The sequence below is a fragment of the Pithys albifrons genome, chromosome 7, assembly GCF_047495875.1.
Source record: "Pithys albifrons albifrons isolate INPA30051 chromosome 7, PitAlb_v1, whole genome shotgun sequence".
NCBI lineage: Eukaryota > Metazoa > Chordata > Aves > Passeriformes > Thamnophilidae > Pithys > Pithys albifrons.
The window spans coordinates 18,835,116-18,859,313 of NC_092464.1; the positions used below are offsets into that span (position 1 = coordinate 18,835,116).

General features: G+C 43.4%; 1 protein-coding gene across 1 annotated transcript; it reads right to left on the reverse strand.

Annotated features, from left to right (window-relative positions):
* Window positions 1-1,431: 1,431 nt before the first annotated feature.
* Window positions 1,432-12,821, reverse strand: MSRB2 (methionine sulfoxide reductase B2). The gene is made up of 6 exons (XM_071561242.1): window positions 12,752-12,821; window positions 12,004-12,270; window positions 10,326-10,432; window positions 9,270-9,346; window positions 5,216-5,363; window positions 1,432-2,515 (listed from the first exon to the last, which is right to left on the reverse strand). Exons 1-6 carry the CDS (start codon window positions 12,819-12,821, stop codon window positions 2,408-2,410), a joined length of 777 nt encoding a protein of 258 aa, XP_071417343.1. The 3' UTR covers window positions 1,432-2,407.
* Between the last annotated feature and the right edge of the window lie 11,377 nt (window positions 12,822-24,198).

Below are 24,198 nucleotides of genomic sequence, written 5' to 3' on the forward strand. Positions count from 1 at the left end.
TCATCGCAGATACGAAAGGAAATTCTTGTAGCCTATGATACTCTTTAACAGTGTCTTCCATTATTATTGGTCTTTATTATTCATGACCTTAAAACACTTTAGGCCTTTAGCTGGGATCTGTTGCAGTGTGGTTGGTACTGCAGAAGATAATGAAGCACACTGCCGCAAGGAGCTCATGGTCAGAGGTCCCTCAAGTCCAGCAGTTTGCATCCCACTGAAAGGTGATGTGCCATTACTCTGATTTTACACACATGGTCAAAGTCAAAGTTTCTTCTTTTTCCCTGTTTCATTTGAAGCAGAACAAGGTTGCTTGGCTCAAGAGTCTGGTTTCCTGCGGGCTTTACAGTGTTATTGGTGACATACCAGTGTAGTGCAGGTTAAGTGCTTTTCTTGAAGACATGGATCTGTTCATATGATTATGTACCTGTAACACTGAGCAAGCTAAACTGGAGTCTTACAGGACTCTTTCCTCAGGTCATTCTGCCATATGAGGGAGGAGGCACCAGCTGCTGCTTATCTCGAACATCCAGTTGCATACAATTATGTTTGCAGGTGTAAAATAGATGTGTTGTACAGTTGGGAACACCTTCCTCCTTTCTGAGAGAATCCTCTCCTACCGGGAAAGGCAAGGATAGGGCTGCCTGACTAAAAAATGCCTTTAAGAAAGGTGAAATACCCTTTCAAATAGCTGTGCAATGATTTTAAGAAAAACAAATAGTGGATGAAACTATATCAGGATAGGGGGGACATGAATTCAGAGTATGCAAAGATGCTGATTTCTGTACCACCTGTGAAGACTCTTGAAGAGCAGAGACCTGAGCAGGCTGGGCATGTACAGTCTGGTCAGAGCAGGAGGTGATGCAAGGACATCTGTGCATGGCAGAGAGTGGTGCAGACACACAGCAAGCAGCAGCACAGACACAGCAGGCACCATGCTGCTGCTGTTTACAGACAGCTCTGATGACAATGTGACTTTCACCATCTATGACACTACATCCAGCAGCAGCAAGTGTCTGCTTCATGCCTCTGGTGGCCTTTACAGATTCTGGTTTAGACTGGCTGTAGCAATCACTGTCTCTATGATGTTTTTGAAAGTTACGAATTGTAGAGTTCTCCTGTAGAAAGTATAGGAGAATGGAAAACTGCAGAGCTTCAAGACAGAGACCTGAAAGTAAATCAGTGCAACAGAGGTTCATTTAAACAGTTTTAACACTGCACTAGTAAATGAACACATCCTTATTATTACTCAGGCAAGCAAAGTGGGGAGAATGGAAACAGTCTGTTACAGGTAAAGCCAAATGAGGCGTTGCCTAGTAACTCTCAGCAGGGAAGCATTTAAACCCAGCCAGTTTAGTGAAGCTGATGTTCTGACTCGGAGATTATTTTCTCTGAAAAAAAATCTGAAAGCACGAAAGTTCAATTTAACGAACATAGGATTTATTCTTCTGTTAGAGCAAACCATAATGACAGTGCTTGGGAGAATACGGAAGTATTTACAAACTTGTACAAGGAAGAACAGACAAGGCATGTTTTCAATAAAAGAATCATTTTACTCAACCCGTTTTTTGATGCTGATTTATTTGCCCCAAATGCAGTAAATTTCACATTTGTGTGGTTTTTTTGGTTTTTTTTTTTGTTTTTTTTTTTTAATTCTGAAATACACAAGTGATACCAGAAGCCTGGAAATACTACCTATATCATTGTATTATCTTACTGCTGTAAGACAAAGTTCCTGGAGTAAACCCTATTTCAGCTCTACTACTGGACACAGAATCAAAATAACTGATTTAAAAGAAGAAAGACTCCATGTATCCACTGGTACCATTGCCTGGAATAGTTTTAATTAGGCCCGCCTTCAGGACTTTGTTTTTATAGATTCACAGAAAAATCACTTGTCTTGGCTAAAGGTTTCTCACATCAGGGCCCTCCTCTCCCCGCCCCCCCCCCCTCCCCCAAACCTTATTTGAAGATTCATGTTATGTTTGCTTCCCTTTAGAAGGATTTGATTTTAGAGAAGTATAAGCTCTGGCATGATCAGCCATGTATATGTGTTTCTGGGTGCCTCAGCTATTGCTCAGAATAGGCAGTCAAGTTTAGAAGAGCACCTCATTTCGTCAGCCTCAATACAGTTAATGATGGTAGTTATGAATGTGAACCATTGACCAGATTTTTTTTTATTAAAAAATACAATTAGCAGATCAACACATCACACTAACCATGAAAAGACAGACTGCAAAAGAGTTATGACAAAAGTATGTATTTTATCAACAATGACAATAGCTGGAAAACAAAGCTACTATGGCATAAATACTAAAATTTGAGTTATATATTAAAAGCATGGGTTTTTTTCACAAGCATGCTGTATGAGCAGAGAAAGGACATTTTGTAAGCCACAGAGATCCACTTCTCACTGACCAGAGCTCGGCTTGAAGTTTAATGAAACACTGTTGATGCAGAACCTTTGCCCAGAGGGTGCGGGACCATCATCAAATACATGACCTAGATGGGCATCACACTGCAACAGAAATTATTACCATTTTATTATTGCATTATTACAGAATCACAGAACCATTTAGGTTGGAAAAGATCTCTCAGATCATAGAGTACAACCCATGACTCATCACTACACCTTGTCAACTAGATCATGGCACTAAATGTCATGTTCATCATTACTTGAACATCTCCAAGAATGGTGACTACCACCTCCCTGAGCAGTCCATTCCAATGCTTAACAACTCTTTCCATGAAGAAATTCCCCGATGTCCAGCCTGAACCTCCCCTGTTGCAGCTTGAGGCTATGTCCTCTTGTCCTGTCACTGGTTGCCTGGGAGAAGAGGCCAACCCCCAGTTCACTACAACCTCTTTTCATGCAGTTGTGTATGTATGGCTCAGCTTTGCGAATGAACATTTGGGAAGGGCTCTCCCCACATGGGTGTGCCCTTTGAGCCTGCGCAGTGAATTTTTTAGGCGAGGCACAGCGTGTGCAGAACTGGCCCCACCCTTTAACTCCTAAGGTTCATTTGCCATGGCTGAGCAATCTTGGACAGTGACAGTGAAGTCCTGAGGACTAGAACTTACAGCCCCCAGGATTATCAGGAGGTCTCCCATCCAAGTACTAACCAGGGCTGACCCTGCTGAGCTTCCGAGATCTGACTGGATTGGATTGTAGACAGTGATAAAGTCAGTCTTGAGTCCCCTTTCCTCCAGGCTGAACAGCTCCAGCTCCCTCAGCTGTTGCTCATAGGACTTACCCACTAGACCCTCCACCAACTTCATTGCCCTTCTCTGGACTTGCCTCAGTGCCTCAATATCCCTCCTGAACTAAGGGGCCCAAAACTGAAAAAGGCAATTGAGATGTGGCCTCACCAGTGCTGAGCACAGGGGGAAAACTCACTTCCCTGGTCCTGCTGGCCACACTGTTGCTGACACAGGTCAGGTTGCCATTGGCCTTCTTGGCCACCTGGGCACATGCTGGCTCATGTTCAGTTGCTGTTGACCGACACTCCCAAGTCCTTTTCTGCTGGGCAGCTTTCCAGCCACTGTTCTCCCAGCCTGTAGTGCTGCCTGGGGTTGTTGTGACCCAAGGGCAGGACCTGGCACTTCCCCTTGTTGAACCTCATACCTACTGTGCTATCCTGAATTAAGAAACTTTTATGATTAATTCACTATTGAGTTGTATGTTGGGAGGAGTGTTAGAGAGTGACTAATAATACATCCCGGAGTAATCACGTCTGGCCAGGACGCAAATATCTGCCCCCAAACAACCAGATCCCAGAAGAGGAATAAAAAAGGTATTAGTGCCAAAAAGTATAGGAAATAAATGGGAGGATCCAGACACCTAAGTACACTATGAAAATGTCAAGTTAATTAAGACGGTCACTGTAGGTCCTTCTTACAGATTAACTTGAGGATTCTCCCTCCTCCAAATTGCTCTTGTGAAAAAAATGAGACTCAGTATAGCTATCAGTGGCTGATTATAAAATGGAAGGTTGTCTTCAGCTGAGGTTCTTGAAAGGTGCTTGCTGCATATTGCTGCAAACATGAACTCCACCAGGAAAATGAACTGCAGCGAATGCTTGTTATATTTGCAGAAATACATAATCCTGCTAGAAGGGGCTGCAAGCAGACTGAAGGACAGCATTAACAATCTTAACAGTTTAGAAAAATAGACACACACATACAATACAAAAACAAACCCAAGATGCAATTCATCAATCTTAACTGCATACTTTTATACCTTAACAAAAGTAATAAACAGGTTTGGGATAGGGAAGAAATGGTTAGGGGTGACACTTCTTTAGAATGGGACCTGAGTATTGCAGCACATCCTAAAACAGGTATGTGTCATGGGCTGGGGAAAGGTCAAGGTGTAAGGACAGGAACATGATTTACAACACACCTGAACAGCCCCTAACCTGTGCTGCAGGCTGGGCCCAGTTGCAGTGCCGTGTCCAGCTTTGCCCTGTACTTGGAGGAGGGAAAGAGCCAATTCAAAAGAATTCAAAATAGAGCAACAGGACAAGCAGCACACTAAACATTGCGTAAAAAGAAACAGTTGAAGGAACTGGACCTTTCTAGTCTAGAAAACAGATGATTGAGGGAGTCAAAATAGCTATCAAAAATAGAAGGGTGGCTTCTGTGAAACAAGAGAATCCATAGAAAATAGCTGTGGAGATGGAAGGCACAGCCACCACTATGCAGGGCACACAGTAATAAGCTTCAATGGCTGCAAAGCAAACTGTTTTCCCCAGTGTCGAACCAACAGTAGGAAGATGTGTAGGTTACAACTCATTACCTAGTAAGGTCATGGTGTTTCCATCTCTGCATATTTTAAAAACATCTTTAGCAAATATTTAGCAGGGCTGAACTAGGAGTAACTGTCCCTGTGATGGGCCAAATGCACGGACCCTATCTCAGAGTCCCTTCTACTGTCTCTTGTCACAGCCTACCGTGCACCTGAGGTCCTTTGAGTAAATTTTCTGTCTAAACTCCAGCCCTTGGCTATACTTACACAACTGCTTTCCCTAGTCACATATTTTATTTCCCAACAAACTGACTGTCTATATTTGATACTCATGTGTTTCATACCAAGAAGTGAGACAGAATGGATCCAGTGATACTGTAATTCTCACTGCTGCATTCAGGCAGATTCGTAGATAGAAAACATCTCTGTTAATAGTTGTGTCTTTGGGTATCATCTCCAAAATAAACATACCTGTTTGCAGAGGACTTCAGTTCTAGTTAATCCCAATGAGTTATCTGGTCGTCTCACGATATTGGTATTACTTTCATCTCTGCCACAAGTGCCATAAGCCTCAGAAAATGATGGCCATCCAGTCCCAGAATTATACTTCTTTTCTGAGCTACAGTGGAAATCAGATTTTCTTGTTAATTATTGAGATGTTACAAAAAAGTCTGCTTCTATTAAGAACATTGGTTTTTTTCCTTATTCCTGTCTTGTACCACTATTAATAATATTTGGCATAGTAGAAGTTTTCTCACTGACATCAGATCATGCTGGAAACTCTTTTCCAAAGGGAATTCTTGATCAGCCCACAGCAGGAGAGTTTGCCTCACTGTTTCTATTTCAATGACAGGGTGGCATTTCATAAAGCTTGGAAAAGGGTTTTCCCAACAATTGAGCATAGTGTTTAGCTGAATTACACCTACAAAGTTCGAAGCCTGGCCCAATACAGCACAATCTCTGAGAGTTTATAAGAAGAAATAATGGACAAAGGCTGGGCTGTCCCATCAGTCCAGGCTCACACCTGATGATAACGCCTTTGTCTTGCCTTCAGCCATCAAGCCAGTTTAGAAAATCAAATAGAGCATTGCTCAAACGATCAAGGAACCAACGAGAAATCCTCACAGCACAAAGACCAGTTTTTTACCCCAATAGATAATCGAAGCCATCAGAAACAGTACTACAGACTGTCAACTTGTGAGTGCCTCCTGTTAACATCTAGGATGACCAACACTGTTTTAGCTGCATAATAAAACCTAGAGCACACTGGAAAATATGATCAGAAAATAATTTGGAGATTTGGTATAGAAATAAAATAACCCCTGCTATATAAAGCTGTGCAAACTTTGATAGCAATATGGACTTTCTCCTATCAACGAGGGACTTAGTGTGAGTTAGAACTAGAAATGAAGACAGATTCTCATACTTCTCAGATAAGTGGTCTGGAGACACATCTGAACCATTTCCCCTCAATTTCTCACGTTTTTCCATTTCACAAACTGAATGCTCTTACTGGCATCTAGTGGTGGATGGAGACATCAACACCAGTAGCAGCTCTTGGTCAAGGGGATTAGTCCATTACTTAAGACAGAATTTAGAACAAAGTATGTAGCATATATCATGTATATTTTTGTGGGAAATTAACACAGTGAAGAAAAATCTGAAAATCTTAATTGCAGTGCCTTTCAGAAAGACAATACAAACATGCTAGGCAAAAAGCTTAAAAAGTCCAACCCAAAGAACAGTCTGTGTGTCAGTGTGTGTGTTATAATTGTCTGTACAGGGCTGTCTTTGAGTAATGCAACCCCAGAAACAAAAGAGGATTTGCAAGCACAGAATGACCAAAGGCTAGTTTTTGTGTGGGCTATTGCTTAGTCCGTTACATCAACACACAAATATCCATAAGAAATGCTCTCTTTCCTCTTCCTTTCCACAAAACTGGAGAGAAACAGGACACAGTACAGAAGCAGCCTGCACTGAAGCAAATGCAGTTTGTGGACTGATTGTGAAGGTCCTTAGGGCTCCAGGACTATTTCTTTCCAGCCAAGGAGGGCTCCCTGCTTTCCCTTCTACAAAACCACATTAACACTGTGCCTACCAGCCGCTGACATGCCAAAAATAACCTGGGGAACACATACATGACTTCTGAGTTTCCCTGACATATCTGTATGGTTTCCTTTTTATCAGAACTCTTTTTTTGACACAGGGGTTCTTGTGTTTATTCGTATATAGATAAAAAGATCCTCCCTGAAACTCTGCAGAGTCAAGGAAAGTCTTTAATGCTATGTGGGTTTTGCATCTGACCCTGACTGACTCTGTGCCTTACATGCCACTCACAATACTTAAGTGTATTTTAGATGTTTTCCACTGCTAAAATAACAATCCTTTGAGCTGTTAAATTAGCTCTCAAGAGAAATGGCCTCTGTGTTGTTTTACTAACAGTAATATCACTTAAGATTCCCTAAGAGAAACATTTTAGTACTTGAAAATATTGCTGTTCAAGATCATATTTGTCCTTTGAAGTATCTCACCACTTAATATATGGATAAATGAACTTTCCCTAAACATATGCATTAGATTAGCCTTCGACACACCACTCCTCCAGCACATGTCATTTACTTTGATCCTTATTTCAGTCATCCTGGATGGAATCCAGATAATTCTAAAAAGTGCTTTTTGCTGTATGAATCTCAGCTGTAGGTTTATGGTTTGATGAAGGTTTCACATTTAATTAAAGCACCACAATTTGCCATCTATAAAGGTTAGGGGTTTGTTCCATGTATTTCCAACTCCTTCAAATGAATATTTGGTAGCAGAAGGTAATAAATTCTGGTATAAGTATATACACACATGTTTCAAAGAAAGGAAGAAATACTTCCATGTTTACCTGTAGCTAATGTTCTAATGCATTTGAAAAAGAAAGGACATTTTTAATGGACAGGAAATAAATATGATGAATGAACCTCTTATCCAAAACCATTTCTCCCCCTCATTGTGTTCTCCGCAACATAATACATGCATGGAAAATAAATTTTCAGACCATTTTGCACATTTAATAGTTTCCAATTTTCTTGCAAGACTTTTTTTTCCAAAAGTTTGAGGGTTCTTTGTTTGTGAGGCTCAGCATTATCTTGTGATCTAAACAAAATTACTGATAATCTCTGAGAGCTGGATAGTGCAAAAAGCAGCCTGACTATTTGGTTATATTCTTGTTTTGTTACTAGTTTAGCAGCAGAAGCAATTCCCTCCAGTGTTTCTCTCTCTTTGTGTTGGTCTGTCAATATATGTTGTCTAATATAAAAGATGCCTAAATTGAAGGAAAATTTGAAGGAATTGAAGGAACTCTTCCACAGCTTTGTCATTTAAAATTTCTCTAATTTATCTGAATTTTCTAGAGGTATTACTAGGTTTTGTACTTGTCTTCAGAATATTTTGTAATGTTGAGCTAACTTTGAAATAAATCTATTAAGAAATGTTTACTAGCAAACCTCTATAGAAAAAGATACATTTAAGCAAACACATATTTGCATAACAATAGTTTTCTGTACTTGGCCAAAGAAAAACTAACCATTCACAATGATCAGCCTCCATTTTTAACATTTAATTACTTCGTTTAGGTTTATTTTTAATATAGTCATTACATTTTCCCCTCCTTTCTTACTACCCAGATCTCTTGTTCCTCAGCTTCCCATCTGAAGTTCTGATCTGTGATGCATCCTTTAGTCTTCATAAAGATGGGCCTTTCATTGAGTTCTCCATTGGGAATAATGATAAATAAGGGCTACTTTCTAGACCAAAAATAAAAGAAACTGTCTTTTCTGGTTCAGTTACAGAGAACAGAACACCCTCTGCACATCCTATTCCAAGGCACTCTATTTCCTTCTACTTAGATGTTAATGAAGTTGCAAAGTCCAAGCATATAGTATTGTAAAGAGCACAGGGACTAACAGCACGGTCATTTGCAGTCAGGTTTTAAAAAGTAGATATAACAAAAAGGTAAGAATAGTGGAATTTAATTTACAGAACGAGGAGGGGGTGGAGGTGAAGAGGTGGTCTCAGCTCCAGTGTGAGGGACCCAGCAATAAGAACATCACCAACAGCGAGCCAAAGGCAGATCAAAGGTCGCTCTAGCCCAGCAGCATGAGTGGCAGAAGATGACTATGGAGGAGCACAAGAACAGAGCAACACATAGTGATACTCATGCATAAATACATGTATTTTCTGGCAGCTTGTGGCTTAAGGATTTCTTAAACAGAGAATTATTATCAACCAAAAAGTACAGTGTGTTGCAGGAGAAACAGACAGACCCTAATGCAGCAACTGTCTGATGGCCACTGGAGACCCTCACATGCTTGAGGACAGGCATACCATGTGTCTGTATCACCACAGGTATTCTGGAGGTCATACATAGGGATTGTCCTTCCATCCATTCCTCTTTCTTTTCCATTCAGCTCATGAAAAGACACTGCCCGTCCTGCCACAATTAGGACATGTTAAAGACACTGTGAAATCCTAAGGATGTTACCTGAAGAGTGGGGCATTGCAGCACACGCAGTGGTATATTCCTGATTCTGTGTTATTCAGATAGATCCCACTAAATGGCTTTTTTAAAAGAAAGGAACAAAAGAGAAGTTAATAATGCAGGTCTTTAAAAGATCGCCATCTGGAACAAGCATGTAGGAATCAGATTCAAAACAAGAGAAAAACCATAAAAAGAAGGCTTCACAGGGGGGCTTTGAAGAACAAACATTAGCAGCCCAAAGAAATGAAGGGGAGGATGCCTTTGGATTAATAGTGAAGAAAGACTACCCCGTACCCCTGGAAACTTTTGAGGCCAGTCAGGTTCATAAATCATCCAGGTACCAGGGCTGGAGTTGGGACCTCTGAGGAACTGGTGAAACACGCAGGATCCCAAGGACCAGGGCTCTGCCATGGAGCACCACAACTTTAAAGTGGCTCTACAAAGGGACTTTTCTCCTTCCTGCATGGTCTGGAACTCATATCCTTATTTTACAGGTATGAATTTGGGCACAGTTCACATGACTTAATCCCATGGTACATGCTCCATGCACTCAGAAGTCGTGGCTCTGGGCTATGGATGCCAGTGCTCCACCCATAACACTATGTGGCCTCTATCACAGAAGGAAGCAAAGTGTGGGGACAAAGTGGGTGGGTGATCAGGCACATGAGGGACAACCCATCTCTTGAATGGAGTGCTAAGCATAATCCTTCCATGGTGAATCTACATATGGTCAAAAAAGGGAGACAAAAATATGATTTCTCTCCCCTCTGCAGAGGCCTCCACTACTGCCACACAGATGGCTGAGCTGGCAGCAGAGTATCCCAGAAAAAACCCAACAAAGTATGAAAAGAATGCAGAATGTTTTGTCATCTGCAAACCAGCCTGTGCCAGAACAAAATACACCCCATTCAGTATGCTGAGTCCAACTTTCATCAACAGCAAGGCAGGGGAAATCCTGTGAAGCAACTGAGTGGTGACAGCTCCCCACAGCAGGATTTTCTCTGCCCAGCAGGCAGAGGAGGTGCCTTACCCTTGGACAGCATTAGCACCTTCGCTTACCGGTTCAGTTCCTCTTTCTCTTGTAACACAGAATTGCTCCGGAGTCAATTTTTTTTTCCAGTCTGTAGCAGCACTTGCTTCAGCTTGTTTAGTCAGAGACCCTCTGTCTACAATTAGATACAGAAAGATAATTTGTATTATTTTTAACACCATTTAAAGTCAGACTGTATTGATGCTTTCCATCATCATAGTTCTCCCAAAGTTTTTACAGGTACAGATAGAGGACAACAAGGCAGTTCAGGGTCATGAGAATGGGTGAATGCAGGACTCTGCATCAGCTTTCCATCCAGCGTGCTACAATTAGAGAGCAGCTCCAGCAAACCCCTTGGGAAGGCTTATAATGAAAACAGGCACCTATGACCACAGGTACCACCCACCCTCCCAGCGCTGCCCACTGTCCTGGCTTGGGATAACTGCTGGTGCTCCTTCCTCATCCCTGGGGGTGTCACTGAAAGGTCTGGCAGTTTGTCTCTTGGAAACCCTAGGAAACCAGAACAGATGTTCATCTATGGGCTGCTGAAGACTAGAACTTCCACAGGATCCAGTGAAAAGCGGTGCTGAGAAGGAGCACTGGAAGAAACAAACACCTAGACCAAGAGAAATGGGGCCATAGTCAAGTGAGTGACAAACAATGGGAGAGCGTGAGTAATCCATCATAGCGCAAAACTCCAACAACGCCTCCAGTGAGTCCGTACACACCACACAGAGCACTTATGGTGGTATGGGATTAGCAAAGAATTAATAAGTTGAAAACAGTGAGTAAAATGGTTTAATACCTTGCTAATCAGAAAGTCTGAGGTGGGGGGGAACTACTTCCCTGCCTACCTCCCCCATCAGCACTTCAAGACCTTGGAAAAACAATCAGCTCCTGAGTGATGCTTGCCTGCACTCATCTCTTGCAATGCAGAGGTGAGATCTGCAGGGTGGGCGGGGCGGTTCATGAAAACGATAGTTTAACCAGCAGTTAACTAACGATAGTTAACCTACAGTTTTGCCTGCCAGTGCGAGAGAAAAACCTACGCCGGGTTAACTTAGCCCTTACTAACCGGCTAGGGGACACCGAGGGCAGGGTTGCCCTCCTCTTGCAGGGCAGCTCCTGCTCTTTCCCCGCTCCCCAAGCTCCAGGCGGGGGGGGGGGGGGGGGGTCCCCGGGCCCCCGTGGGTACCTGAGCCCCCGTGGCTCCAAGAGCCCCTGTAGGTCCCAGAGGCCCTTTTAATATCACAGAATCACAGACTATTCTGAACTGGAAGGGACCCACAAGGATCATCGAGTCCAACTCTTAAGTCAATGGCCCATATAGGGGATTGAACCCATGATCTTGGCATCATTACAACCAAGTTTTAACCAACTGAGCTGTGGGTCCCCGAGCCCGTGAGTCCCCGAGCCCCCGTGGGTACCTGTGCCACGGTGGGTCCCTGAGCCCCTCTGGGTCCCGGAGCCCCCGTGTGCACTGCGGGCGCTCCGCGAGCAGCTCAGCAGGGGCAGAAGGAGCCGGCGGCCCCCCAGTGCCCGCCCGCACAGCGTGGCCGCCATTGCCGGGGGCGGGCCCGGGGCCGCCCGGTCCCTGCGCGCAGCCGGAACGGGCCTTACAAACAGACATTATAAAAAGCGAAGGGCAAAGCGCCCGCAAAAATGGCAATGCAGCATTTGCAGGCGAGGGTTTCAGTCGCTTCTTACCGAGAGGCAAAGTAATCAGCTTAAAAAATGAACAGTCGCTGCAGCCATAAATATGACACAGTCCTGCTGGGGCATTTGCTTGCAGCCGGTTTAGGTTGTTTTTAAGGGGAACGGGTCTGGTGCTCGCACGCACCGGAGCCCCTGCCGGAATGCCGGTGATGGAGCGCTGGGGAAGGTGATGGAGCGCTGGGGGAGGTGATGGAGCGCTGCGGAAGGTGATGGAGCGCCGGGGAAGCTGATGGAGCGCTGCGGGAGGCGCTGCGCTGCCTGCGGGTCACACCGCGTGATTCTCTGGCTTAGTCTAAAAATACACCTGTAATAGGACACGCGTTCTCGTTTGGCTTCTGTCCTCCCAACGCAGACCAAAACACAAGTTAGTTTTCCAGGTTAAGCCTCAGTGCCACTGCCTGCTTTTCCCCCCAGTGGTTCCATTTCTGATTTGGAATTAGTTCATCTTTCCTGAAGGATGTAGAAGGAAGTGTTTAGATTGCATTGGATTGCAAAGTGGAAGGAAATTTTTTGATTGAATTAGATACCCAAGCTAATAATTGCGTCTAATACAAAATTACTTTCTTTTTAGTCTAATTCTTCTAGTCTAATTCTAAAATTAAAGCTAAAAAATAGTGCTGTGTCATCAGACTGGTATATACATGTGTTTATTGAACTCTCCTCACGTGTAAGAGAGTGAGTTCAATGGCAGGTAAGGACATTCAGCACAGCATGTGATCAATACTATGGCTCTAATCACTCCCTATGCTTGGGTCTACAAAGTATTGCACTAAATGACGGGCATCAGCAGGACTTGTAGATAGTTGCATTCTGTATCTGCCAGCACAGGGGAGAGTGGGGGGCACACATTTGATTTATAGGTTTGTCCTGTGTAATAGGACACAGCGCAGTGAAGCCAGAGTACCTTGAGAATAATCCTGGAGATACGATGTCTGTGAGTCCTCAGGATGTTCAGAGTGCTGCTGGGCAGGGAGGAGAGGGCTTTGCTGGGGGTGGCAGAGGGCAGCGTTCGTGCTATAGGTAGAGGAACAACATTTTTCCATGTTTGAAACAAAGATAAAATAATATGGCTTCAAAGTTTTAACTATGTTATTAGCTTTAAATTTACTGAGACTTTGCAAAATGTGTTTGCAAGTAGGACTAGCCCAAGCAGTGGGCAATTAAGATAAAAAGAGAACTAGAGCTGGCTTGAGTATGTGCAACTAAGATAAGGGAACTTGCTTGAATGGAGAAGCTTGAAGACATGAGAAGTGCTTTCTAACACAGAAGGGGGAGAAGAGAGCAGAACCTGGATGGGGGTGTGTGTGTGTGTGTGTGAAGAATTGTAAACAACATAAGACATAAACAACAGAATGTATAATTCATGACATAAATCTACAGACTGCCTGTAATAGATAATATTTAGCGCTAACTGCATAAAAGGACTGGAGTTTTGTAGTACCTGGTGGACACATACTTGGAAGCCTGGGCCCCCTGTGTGACCCCAGCTGTGACCAGGCCGTAATAAAATTGTGCTTTACTAGATTGTCTTTAAATCATGTTCAGCCATTTTGGGAAGTGACAACAAAGGTCTTTCCAAACCACTTCTTGTTCACCCCTGTGGCATCTTTTATCAGTCATTGAGCCATGGTTTAGGAGGGAACTGGAACATGTTAGGGAGCGTTTGGAGAGGAGAGACGCAGTCTGATACCCCCAGTTTTGGCAAATGGCTTAGGGCTGGAGAGTGGTGGCAGGTGATGGTGTCACTCCTGGGGCTCAGTGCCCCTGCCTCTGGTTCACCTTTGGAAAAGAGGCATTTCCCTCACTTTCCTGGTCTTGATCTCAGGCAGTGTTTGCTGTTGAGGAGGATAGGTAATCAATGGAGCTCTCCTTGAAGTATCTAGGAAATGAAGGAGAGTGAGAGAACGAGGTTAGTCCCGAACTTGAATGTTTTCACATAATTGACATTGATTTAACTGGTGCTTTTTTAAAATACAAGTTAAATCAAAAATGAACCGTCGATATCTTCCTTGCAGCTGTTATGGGTACCATCCCAAAATGCAGCAGTTTTGAGGCAGAGGGAACTGAACCAACACAGGTCTGTTGCTGTGCTATTTTTCTCAGGCTCTGGAGGAGAGGAGCAGGTGCCTGTGCTGTGCATCTTAGGGAGCTGTGGGAGCAGAAGGCACAAAGGCATCAGGATCATCAGCCCAAGCCTCATCATCCTCTCAGTTACCCAGTTCATTGCAAGTCATGCCTTGATTAAAATGAGGGGAGTTGTGGAAGACGCAGATCTCATTCACCCCAACAGCCGTAATCCACATTTGAGGTGATACACTGGCAAAGCAGATCCTCCATTTTCCCCTCCAACACAAGCCTGACCGGCAGTCATCCAAACCAGCATGACAGGCCTTCCTTAAGTGGAAAACAACTCCCCTGGCTGGAGGTATGTAATTTTTCAGATCTTTGGTGCTGAAAAACCAAATAATTGTCTTGTCATGCCTGTAATATTGCCTCCCATAGTTACAGCACATACCAAGCTGCGTAGCTAGGCAGATATCCGGCCTGCATTTCTCCCCATAGACTGTTATAAAAGCCAATTAGGCTGTTACTTAATTTTCCTCCTTTTTTTTCCTCTCCCTTATGCACAAGGGGAAGCAGTTAAAAGTCTCCCCTAGCTACATTATGTAAATTTTCAAGTAAATTCTCCCTGGATTGTAATTCAGCAGGTTTATTGTTAAAAATGTCACCTGACTCCAGCACGTACACAAGCTGCATCCAGGGAAGGGTCGCTGATGGAAAGCACAGTGTCCTATTAGATATGTGTAAGTGGGGGAGAAGCTCCTCAGCTCCTCCTGTAGTGTTCCTCCGTGCTGAGGCAGCAGCAGCAGCAGCATGTGTGTGGGCAGGTGAAGGGAAGACTGGGAGGGAAGCAGTCACAGTTCAGACTATATTGATAATATTTACTTGGACTCTAACCATTTCCCACCCTAGGTTCTGTCTTGACTGATGGCTTTGGGGACAAGCAGAGCATCACATAATGCCTATGCTGGCAGGTACTGAGGAGTCAGCCAGGAAGCAGTGAGGTGAAGAAGTCAAATGAATCCTGTTCAAATTCAAACCTCTGCTTATGCAGCTTTTGTTAATAAAGCCCCTTGACATTACTAGGTATGGTGGAAAACACTAAAATTGTGGTATTTTTATTTTGTACCCATTTGTATGCAATCAGTTTCCCTCTGCTCACTTTGTCATACCTCATGTATGACCTCTCCCATGAGAAGTTCCCATTGAAACACGTGAGAGCTCACCATGCAAAAATTTGTCTTGGACCTGTCATATGTATTGGCACTGTGTGCCAGGGTCCCTGGGGAATGAAGAACAGGGGACTGGCATGAGCCCTTCAGTGGTAGGTTGTATCTGTGGTGGGCTCTGTTTTCCCCTGCAGAAATGTCAGTGCTTTTATAGGAGATACTGCAGGAACTCCACATCCTTCCTCAGCAGAGTCTTCCCTCTCCTCTGATAGACTTGATGCAACTCCATAGCCAGTTTCTAGCTACTCAGGTGTGATCAAACTCTGACCTCTTGGTACACAGAGGTACTGTTTCCCCATGAAAATGCCATCCAAAGATATATGGTAGTGCTCTGGTGCTGAATTCCAATGATGGAAAGGGATTTCAGCACAATTTGCTAGAAGCAGACATCTCAAAGCACCTTGGAATAAGGTATTGCTGGTTTCCAGAGGCAGAGAGAAACTGAACACAGCTTTCAAATTCCCTGAAGCTGACCCATGGATTCTACTTATATTCATTTACAGAGTAGTCTGATGTGATTCAGGTCAAAGACATATTAAGAAATAATGAACACACGACTTCTTGCTTTGTTTGCTTCATAGTTTAATCTACCTTTTTTCTAATCATAAGCTGTAGGATACAGCTTTTTTTTTTTTTTTAATAGATCATATTTGTGGACTAGCTTAAGCAGGAACCCTCTGCTGGTGTGGAATTTGAACAGAACAGAATAGAATAGTTAAAGTTGGAAGGGACTTACAGGTTTGGTCCACTGTGACAAACACTTTGAGTTGGATTGGACCCTCCCTAGGTCCTGTCCAGCATAAATTATTCTAGGATTCTCAATGCTTTAAGAAGTTTACTGCAAAACTAACAAAGTGAATTGGGTATTTTGCAGTCAATCCTTGAAAGAGAACTCTACTCTGCAATTGGGCCATTGGTTCAGCTAAAAGTAGACACACAGTCCTGTATGTGAAGGGACAGCTATTGGGAAGCAACAGCTCCAGGCTATTTTCCCTGACTGCCCTGTCCATCCCCTATATCACACCTTCAAATTTCTTGAGCCACATAGACATTAATAATACATTCCACAATTTTGTGTGTGATTTCTTATCCCTTGTACCTCAAGGTAGTGAAGAACTGGGATGGGTCTTCTACCCAGTACCCAAAGCCTGAAGAGAGCACTGAATGGTTATTTGGCAGCGTCTGCCACAGCAGCAGCTTTCTGTAGGTTATCTTAATGAATTTATCACCCTGAACTAAGCCCTGACCATCTGTTCTGTCCTCTCATTACAAATGCAGAAAAAGCTAACTCATGATTGCATCATAAAAAAGTAAAATATAAATGATTTAAGAGTAGGGTATGTCATGCTTCACACTGATTGAGGAAGTGACTCACTTCAGTAGACTGCTTTCCCTGATAATAGAATTTGCCTCTTTCCCAGCAAATGGGAATTCCTGAGGAAGAGGGCTCACCAGAACAGGTTTTATTCCCACTCATTCATCTTAGATGTATTTTTTAAATTTGGGAATCACATAAATGAAGCTATGAATCTTCTTTCATTTGTTTTAGGTGAGCCCCTGAGATTTATTTTTAATGAATTTTCTCATGAGGGAAAGGACAAAATCACACTCCTTAAAAATGCCCCCAAAGTCTGCGTTTCCTGCATCTCACCCTTGCTGAGAGGCAGGCACATGTGGAAGAGTCACCCACTGGTTTTGTGCTGGTGACTCACCTTCACTGCAGTGCTCTTGGTTAGAAGGTAAGCAGAAAGCAGGAGGCTGAGTGTGCATTCCCTGCTTCTTTATAATGATGTTCAGTTCATTTGTACTGCCACTGTCCCAGCCACCAGCAGCAGAAATGGTTTAGCTGGGAGTTCAAGTTCTGGTTGACTTGTGTTGTGTGAGTAAGACCTCTTGGCAGTGTCTGTCTTCTGGAAATGTTCTGCTAAAAATGGATGCATTTGAACAAGTTAAGAGGTGAAGAAGTAATACCTTCGTCCTGTATTTTTTCATGTGGTACATCCTCTGCCACCAGCACCTCTTGTCAGTGTGAAGTGTTGTGCCCTGGGTCTGCAGCAGCTTCAGCAGAGCTTTCAGCACCCCTAAAGGCTGTGACCCAAGTTGTGGGGGATTTTGATGGGGCACTTGAACACACTGCAAGAGACACCTGCCTTGTGGCGAGACAGGAAGGCTGAACTTGCCTCTTGATTTCATTAGGGAAGGAATTATGGAGTAATGAACAGGACTGTTGATAAAGTACATGGATAGTGGAGGGGATGAAATGTCTCAAAATTAACGTGGTATCTGTGTTTTGGAGGCTTTTTTTTGGTTGTTTTTTTTTCCCCCCCAGTTATATAAAACCATATTACGGTTTTATCACATGGATGTGTGATTTGAAAAACAAGAAACATGTATTAAGGTAGAAGCAGAGCAAGAAACTCTCATTCAAAAAACTGCCTGAGGGATGTGCAGGTGCACAGTGTGCAGTTCTGCACTGCCTGTGTCCTCTGCCTGCCTTAAACTCATTCTTTTAGCAAGAATAACTTCAAGAGTCAGTTATAATCCTTGGTCTCCAGCATGCTCACCAATTATCTATTGGAAAAACTAGCATTCTGTTCTCAAGGCATGAGCTGGTTTTCCATTTCAAGAAAATGGAGTCCCCGGTGGCAGTGTGGGGCAGCACATCCTGCTCCCACAAGGAACAGGAGTTGGGTTTCCTTTCCGGGATCTATCTGAGCAACTCTGAGCTGAGCAAAAACTTCTCCAGGTTCGTGTGGTAGAAAGACTGTCCAGATCTGCAGGGACAACAACTTCTGTGGGAACTTTACGTGAGGAGCCTTTTAAAGAAAGAGTGTAGTGAGTCAATGCTGCTGTGATATTTTGGTCCATATTTCCTATATAGGAAGAAGGTAGAAAGGATCGGAGCAGGCTTTAGGTTTCACATGGACCCCTTATTTCCACACCATACTGCCATTCATCTAGCAAGGGAAAATACTGGTAGGTCAGGCATTGCTAGCACATTTGTTAGCACATTGCCTTAATTTTTGAGTGGTAAGCAAAGATACCTCCCCAGCATACCTGATGTTCAGCAGCATTTTAGTATCAAATATGAGGACAGTCCTGACTGAAACCTGTGCTGCTGTTGACTACTGAATTTCTGTGGTCAGCAAATACACAACAAGTGCCAACCATACATTAAATTGGTGGCGGCCCCATGGTGAGTCTCTGGCACAGGTTGTCCAGAGAAGTTGTGGATGCCCCATCCCTGGAAGTGTTAGGGTCAGGTTGAATGGGGCTTGGAGCAACTTGGTTTAGTAGAAGGTGTCCCTGCCAACAGCAGGGGAGTTGGAATGACATGATCTTTAAGGTTCTTCACAAATCAAACTATTCAATGATTCTGTGACTTCCATCCCTCCTCTGTACCATAGTAACAAAAGCTACAGACTAATCCCTGCAGATTTCTGACCAGAGGTTTTGCTCTGAAGGGGGTGCCCTGACCACTGGACTGGTGTGAGCCTTGGCACGTGTAACACTGCATCCTGAACTCACCCTGCACTGTATGTTATTTGTGTCTTAGAACTGCACCACATGCCACACAGCACTTGGTTTGTGTTAACTGCTGTGAAAGACTTAGACCCAACATGAAATTTGGCCCAGTGCTGCAAAGCCCCAGTCCCTGTCAATTCCTGATACTTAGCTGTCTTGTCATTGGGCATTCCTGAATAAATTTAATACCTGAATAGCCCAGTGTTTGGGCTTAGTCTCTGGCTTTTTGCATATATTTATACCTAAGGGCCCTGCTTTAATCACCTGGTTCTCTCTTTGGTACTGCATCTCCTATTAATATCAAGTGGATCTATGACTAAACCCACTTACATTAGAAGTCTGCAGCAAAGATAGTGTAATGAAAAGAAACTGGCACTCACAGCACATGCTTCATCTCTATGACCTACTATGGATAAACTGTGTCTTAAGAGTGCCCATTTGTCAGAGAATTTTCCAACTTTGGAAATTAGATATCATTACCAACATGTGTTACATCTTGGGACACTGAGTAGACCTCTAGTCTTTCATAATTTTTTCCCTAATGCCAATTAAAACTAATGACTTGACATTCTGAAAAGCCTTTTGACTCTTTAATATCTTTTTGACACCTGGCCTTTAAGGAATATTCTTTCAAACTCTGTTGCTAAAAGCATGAGTTCCTATTAAAAGGAATTGAAAGCATGCTATGGTGTGGGGGGTTTTGTTCAAATCCTTATAACTAGGAAGCATTGCTGATCTATAGAAGAATGTGTGCTGATTTTGAATGGGATAGAGTTAATTTACTTCACAGTAGCTGGTAAGGAGCTGCGTTCTGGATTTGTGCTGGGAAGTGTTGAAAACACAGGGACGTTTTCGCTATTGCAGAGCAACACTTGCATAGAGCCAAGGCCTTTTCTTCTCACCCCAGCAGCAAGTGGGCTGCGGGTGCACAAGAACCTGGGAGGGGTCACAGCCTGGACAACTGACCCCAAGTGACCAGAGAGGTATTCCACAGCATATGCCATCATGCTCCATATATAAATCTGGGGGAGAAGAAAGAAGGGGCAGGACGTTTGGAGAGATGGTGTTTATGGTGGTGGTGGAGCAGTGGTGGAATCACCATCCCTGGAGTTGTTTAAGCACATAGCACTTAGAACCATAGTCTACTTGACATGATGAGGTCCAGTCAAAGGGTGGATGTGATGATCTGAGAGGACTTTTCTAACCTAATTAACTCAGTGATTCTGTTTGTTTTTCCAAATCACTGTTAAGCGTGCTGGAGCCCTGCTCTCCTGGGGATTGCTGAACACCTGTCTGCCTGTGCAAAGTGGTGAATGAATTCCTTTGCTTGTGTGTGCAGCTTTTGCTTTACCTATTTAATGGAATTTTCTCTCTTTTCCTCTTTTGATTCTCTCCCCCATCTTACAGGAGGGGGAGTGCACAAGGGGCTGTGTGGAGCTGAGCTGACAGCTGGTGTTAAACCTCAGCAGGATGTAGATTAGAAAACACAAGAGATGAGTATCAGAAACAGTAAGACAAACCAGGCATATCTTCTGGAAACAGCAAGAGAAAGCAGTAACAAAGAAATGGGGAACAGTGAGACTACAAGCTGTAGGACCAGCATGCACTGAAGTCTCTGGTTGGGTAGTTAGCTCAACTGTTCTTGCAACAGAAGGATGAGGTGATTTTGGAGCAGTTTCTGCTTCAAAAGAACTTACTACTGTGTTTTAAAGTAAACTTGTGCAATATTGGCACCACAGAAAGATTTTACACACTATGGAGCCCATGGAAGGGTTTGTTCCTTTTGGCAGTTTTATGCAGCATGGATGAGGGAGTGAGAACAGCAGTGGACAGCTCTAAAGATTTACACAGACTGAAGAGTTTTGCTCACAGGGAGACCTCCACACAAACCTAATGGCACTGAACTTTCTAGTAGAGTCTTTTGCTGAAGAGCCTGTTTTGTCCTTTATTCTAAAATAGGCAAAGAGATCTTGCATAACACAAGCATTTGGACCGCTGGATGACAGGGTCAGAGAAACTCTCTGCTGTGCTCACTTGCAAGGCAGGACTACCTTGTGAACAGCATTTGAGTAGGTGGGTATAGCCTGGGCAAAGGGCTGCCTGACCGGCAGGTCTGCTGCCTACTTTGGTATGATTGCTCTTCTCATCTTGCTGTATTTCCCCCAACATTTATCCAACTTCAAGCAAGAACTGGCTTCAGTTATGCTTTGTACATGCATCTTAGAATGTCAATAAAACATCAACAAGCTGGAAAAACAAGCTGGTTCATTAGCATGCAAATAAGCTCACCCCTTAATGAGAGAAAAGCTTTTACTAACTCACTGTGTGTCCAACACACTAATTTCTTCCATGTCCTGCAAACAACATTTTTACAGGTCAAAGACATATGCATGTACGTCTCTCCTTTTGTGTGTCTATCATTCTTGTGCATACTCTACCTGTATATGAATTCTGAATTCTGCCTGGGTGATAGTGGACAAAGAAGGCTAGATAAAGTTATTCCACTATTCCTTTCAGTGTCAGAGCCAGTGTTTTAATAATAGGAAAATAATTATCTCATTAAGAGGGCTAAAGAGCTGTTAATTTATTTTCAAAGTTCTGCTATAATAGCTGTACTGAGAAAATGAAAAAATCATGTCTCATATATGTAGTTGTATTGCAAAGACCACAGCAAGTGCTAGAGTGGAGTCCTTTGGTTGTTCCCCTCTGTGCCATTTGGGAAGAGGTGCAGCTGCTTGGGAGGAGAGGGGATACCTTGGCAGAGCTGTAGTGGTAGAGGGTTTGTGTTCTGAATGTGCCAGGGGGTGGTTGTACATGCATATCTGTGCTGTATTATGTGTTTTCATCTCTGTGTAGATGTGCTGTTAAATACCTAGACACATAGAAAGGCCCTCAGCTGCAAATTGCTGAACTCTGGTTGCAAAGTACTCTGGAATTGTATAAATGCTCTTTACGTTTTCTACACTGACCATTGCTGGAGGTGGGTTACTTGCTTGGATAGACACTTGGCTTGAGCCTCTATGTCCATTCTTAGGCTTTCTTCTTCTCCTGTGCTGTGATGGCATATGCTGTCTTTGGGCTTTTAATTATATGGGGATTATTTTTTGCTTATTTTCAGTGTTCTGAAGGAAAGCAGGTACTGCCAATGAATTGTTGGGGAGGAGACACTTGCATAAACCAGCAGGAGAGGTATGAATGTAATAAATGTTTTAGTACACTTTTCTATCTTAACTAAGCTGACACACTGGCCAGTAAATGTCTCCTGCCCTCTGCACAGTCTCCATTCTGACACCTTGCATTGAAAATGAGCTGGATTTACAGGGAAATGAATCATGTAGTAGAAGAGGTGCAGATTCATGCAAAGAAGCTATGGGTGAATATTATAGTTTGAGCTGGCAAAATGCCAACTGCCTGGTACCCAGTCAAAAAGTCCACTCCCAGAGCAGGAGAGTGAGGGAAAACAGCAGAAATGAGGCTTTAGACACAGTGAGGTTTTTATATTTATACAGAGAAGAGGAGAGCTTAACACAGAATATGAAATAGCACGTAGTGATAGAAAACAACAACAGGCTCATCGAGGTCGCCCCAGCTAACAGGTGAAACTCCAAACCAACCATTCAAACCTCATGTTTACTAAAAAAGTCTTGTTTTTCCCTGAAGACAAGTTTGGTGAGAAAAGTAACAGAATAAAAGTTCCACTTGGATCTGAAAAGAAACACTTGTTTTGTTCTGAGAATGGTGGATTCTCCTCAGGATCTAGAGTTAATCAGCACCAGAGACTTACTGGAGGAAGAGTTAATTTCAATTTCTACCATGCATGGGCGTGCAGCATTTGAGGGAGTGATGTTCCACCCTTGCTGTAGTTTAGCAGTGTATAGATAGAAACTACTTGAAATTGCCCAATTTTATAAATTACACAACAGTTTTCCCCTGCTAGCATAAAGATAAGACAAGTATAAGTTAACCTCAGTGTTCCTTACTCAGGGATGAAGGGCAGCAGGAAGGAAGCATGGAAGTGCTGGCACTGCTGCTACCAGTAGTCCGAACTGCCTTGGCATCTGCTTGGGGAAGAACAAAAGAATCCACTTCTGCAGCAAGGCGTGTGCCAGAATCACCCCTCAGAAACAGGTCTCAGCCAAAGACTGCTCTGAAGAGCCTAGAACGATCCACTTAGGATCACCTTAGCCACAATGGCCTCAGCACACAGAACAAGCAAAAGCAGAGATGTGCAGAGTCCAAGCATTAGACTCTGCCATAGCAAAACCTCTGCTGCAACTTGCAGTCACATTGACACCACTGCCAGTTTGGTCTGCTGCTTTATTGGTTCATCAGAAAGGTAGAAACCATGCCTGACCTTTCATCAACACAGTCCAGATTTGTACTTCTTGATGTGTACATGTGGTGTATATTAAGTATTGTGGTTTCAATGCCAAATCAAAACAAAAAATTTTCATGAAAATGAATAGTGGGGGCAGCAGAGTGTGTGTATGTAGTATGTGTGTGCATGTGTGGTGTGTCACTTCCAGATGCCTTGGAAGAGGCCCTGCATGAAGCAGCAAGCTGAGCAAGGGCACTACATCATGTCCACACAGTCAATATTAAATTGGGGAGTTTCTGTGAACAGGAGGAACTTGTCTTCATGCTTCTCTCAGGAGCACAGACACCACACTAAGGATGACTTCGAGGTGGCTTGTTCAAATCAGGATCTACAGACCACATCACTGTCCTGGGATAATCATGTGCATGGCTTCCCTTTCAAGACACAGAGCATGTCTCATTTGGTTTTCATCCTGCACAGCTGTTGGCCTTGATACCCACTTGTGTGTCACTGCCCAGGGGTTATAGCTATGGAGGAATGAACCTCATTTTGATTCCTACCTTTGCTTAAGACAGCTTTTGACCTTGCAGGAGAGCACCTAACTAGGGAGTTGTTGTTCTAGGTAGGGTGGTTTCTACATTTGACAGTAGAAATTTATGTGTCTCCACAGTTAAGGGTAGGAACATTTCTGGCAGTGGGCACTGGAGGCCCAGATTCTTTTTTCCCCCCAAGGAAAAATAGAATTGCTACCTCTAAATATTAGGCTGCAGAGGTTGCTTGACTTTTCTGTTTCTGTAGTTTATTAATCCTGCATTCTTTTCTACATGACAGCAGATCTTCAAAAAAGAATGAAGAGTGCTTAGTGGCCAGAATAGATAATGCAATGAGTACCTCCAGACTGTTTTGTTCATGCTTAGGGAGGCATCAAGCTTGACTCCTTCTGTGTGACTGATCCGCCCAGTGAACTATTTTGTAAAAGGAAACATGAGGCCCTTCCCCATCTGCTCCTTAAAAGGAGGAAGGTGGTCAATTCCCTCAAGCGTAGTATAGGCC

Coding starts and splice junctions, on each gene's coding strand:
- MSRB2 (XM_071561242.1), bottom strand. CDS start 12,821: ATGCAACTATCTACAAGTCCTGCTGATGCCCGTCATTTAGTGCAATAC. Junction 12,271..12,751: donor TGTAGACCCAAGCATAGGGA/GTGATTAGAGCC, acceptor TGTGACCCGCAG/GCAGCGCAGCGCCTCCCGCA. Junction 5,364..9,269: donor TGCAATGCCCCACTCTTCAG/GTAACATCCTTA, acceptor TTTCCACTGTAG/CTCAGAAAAGAAGTATAATT.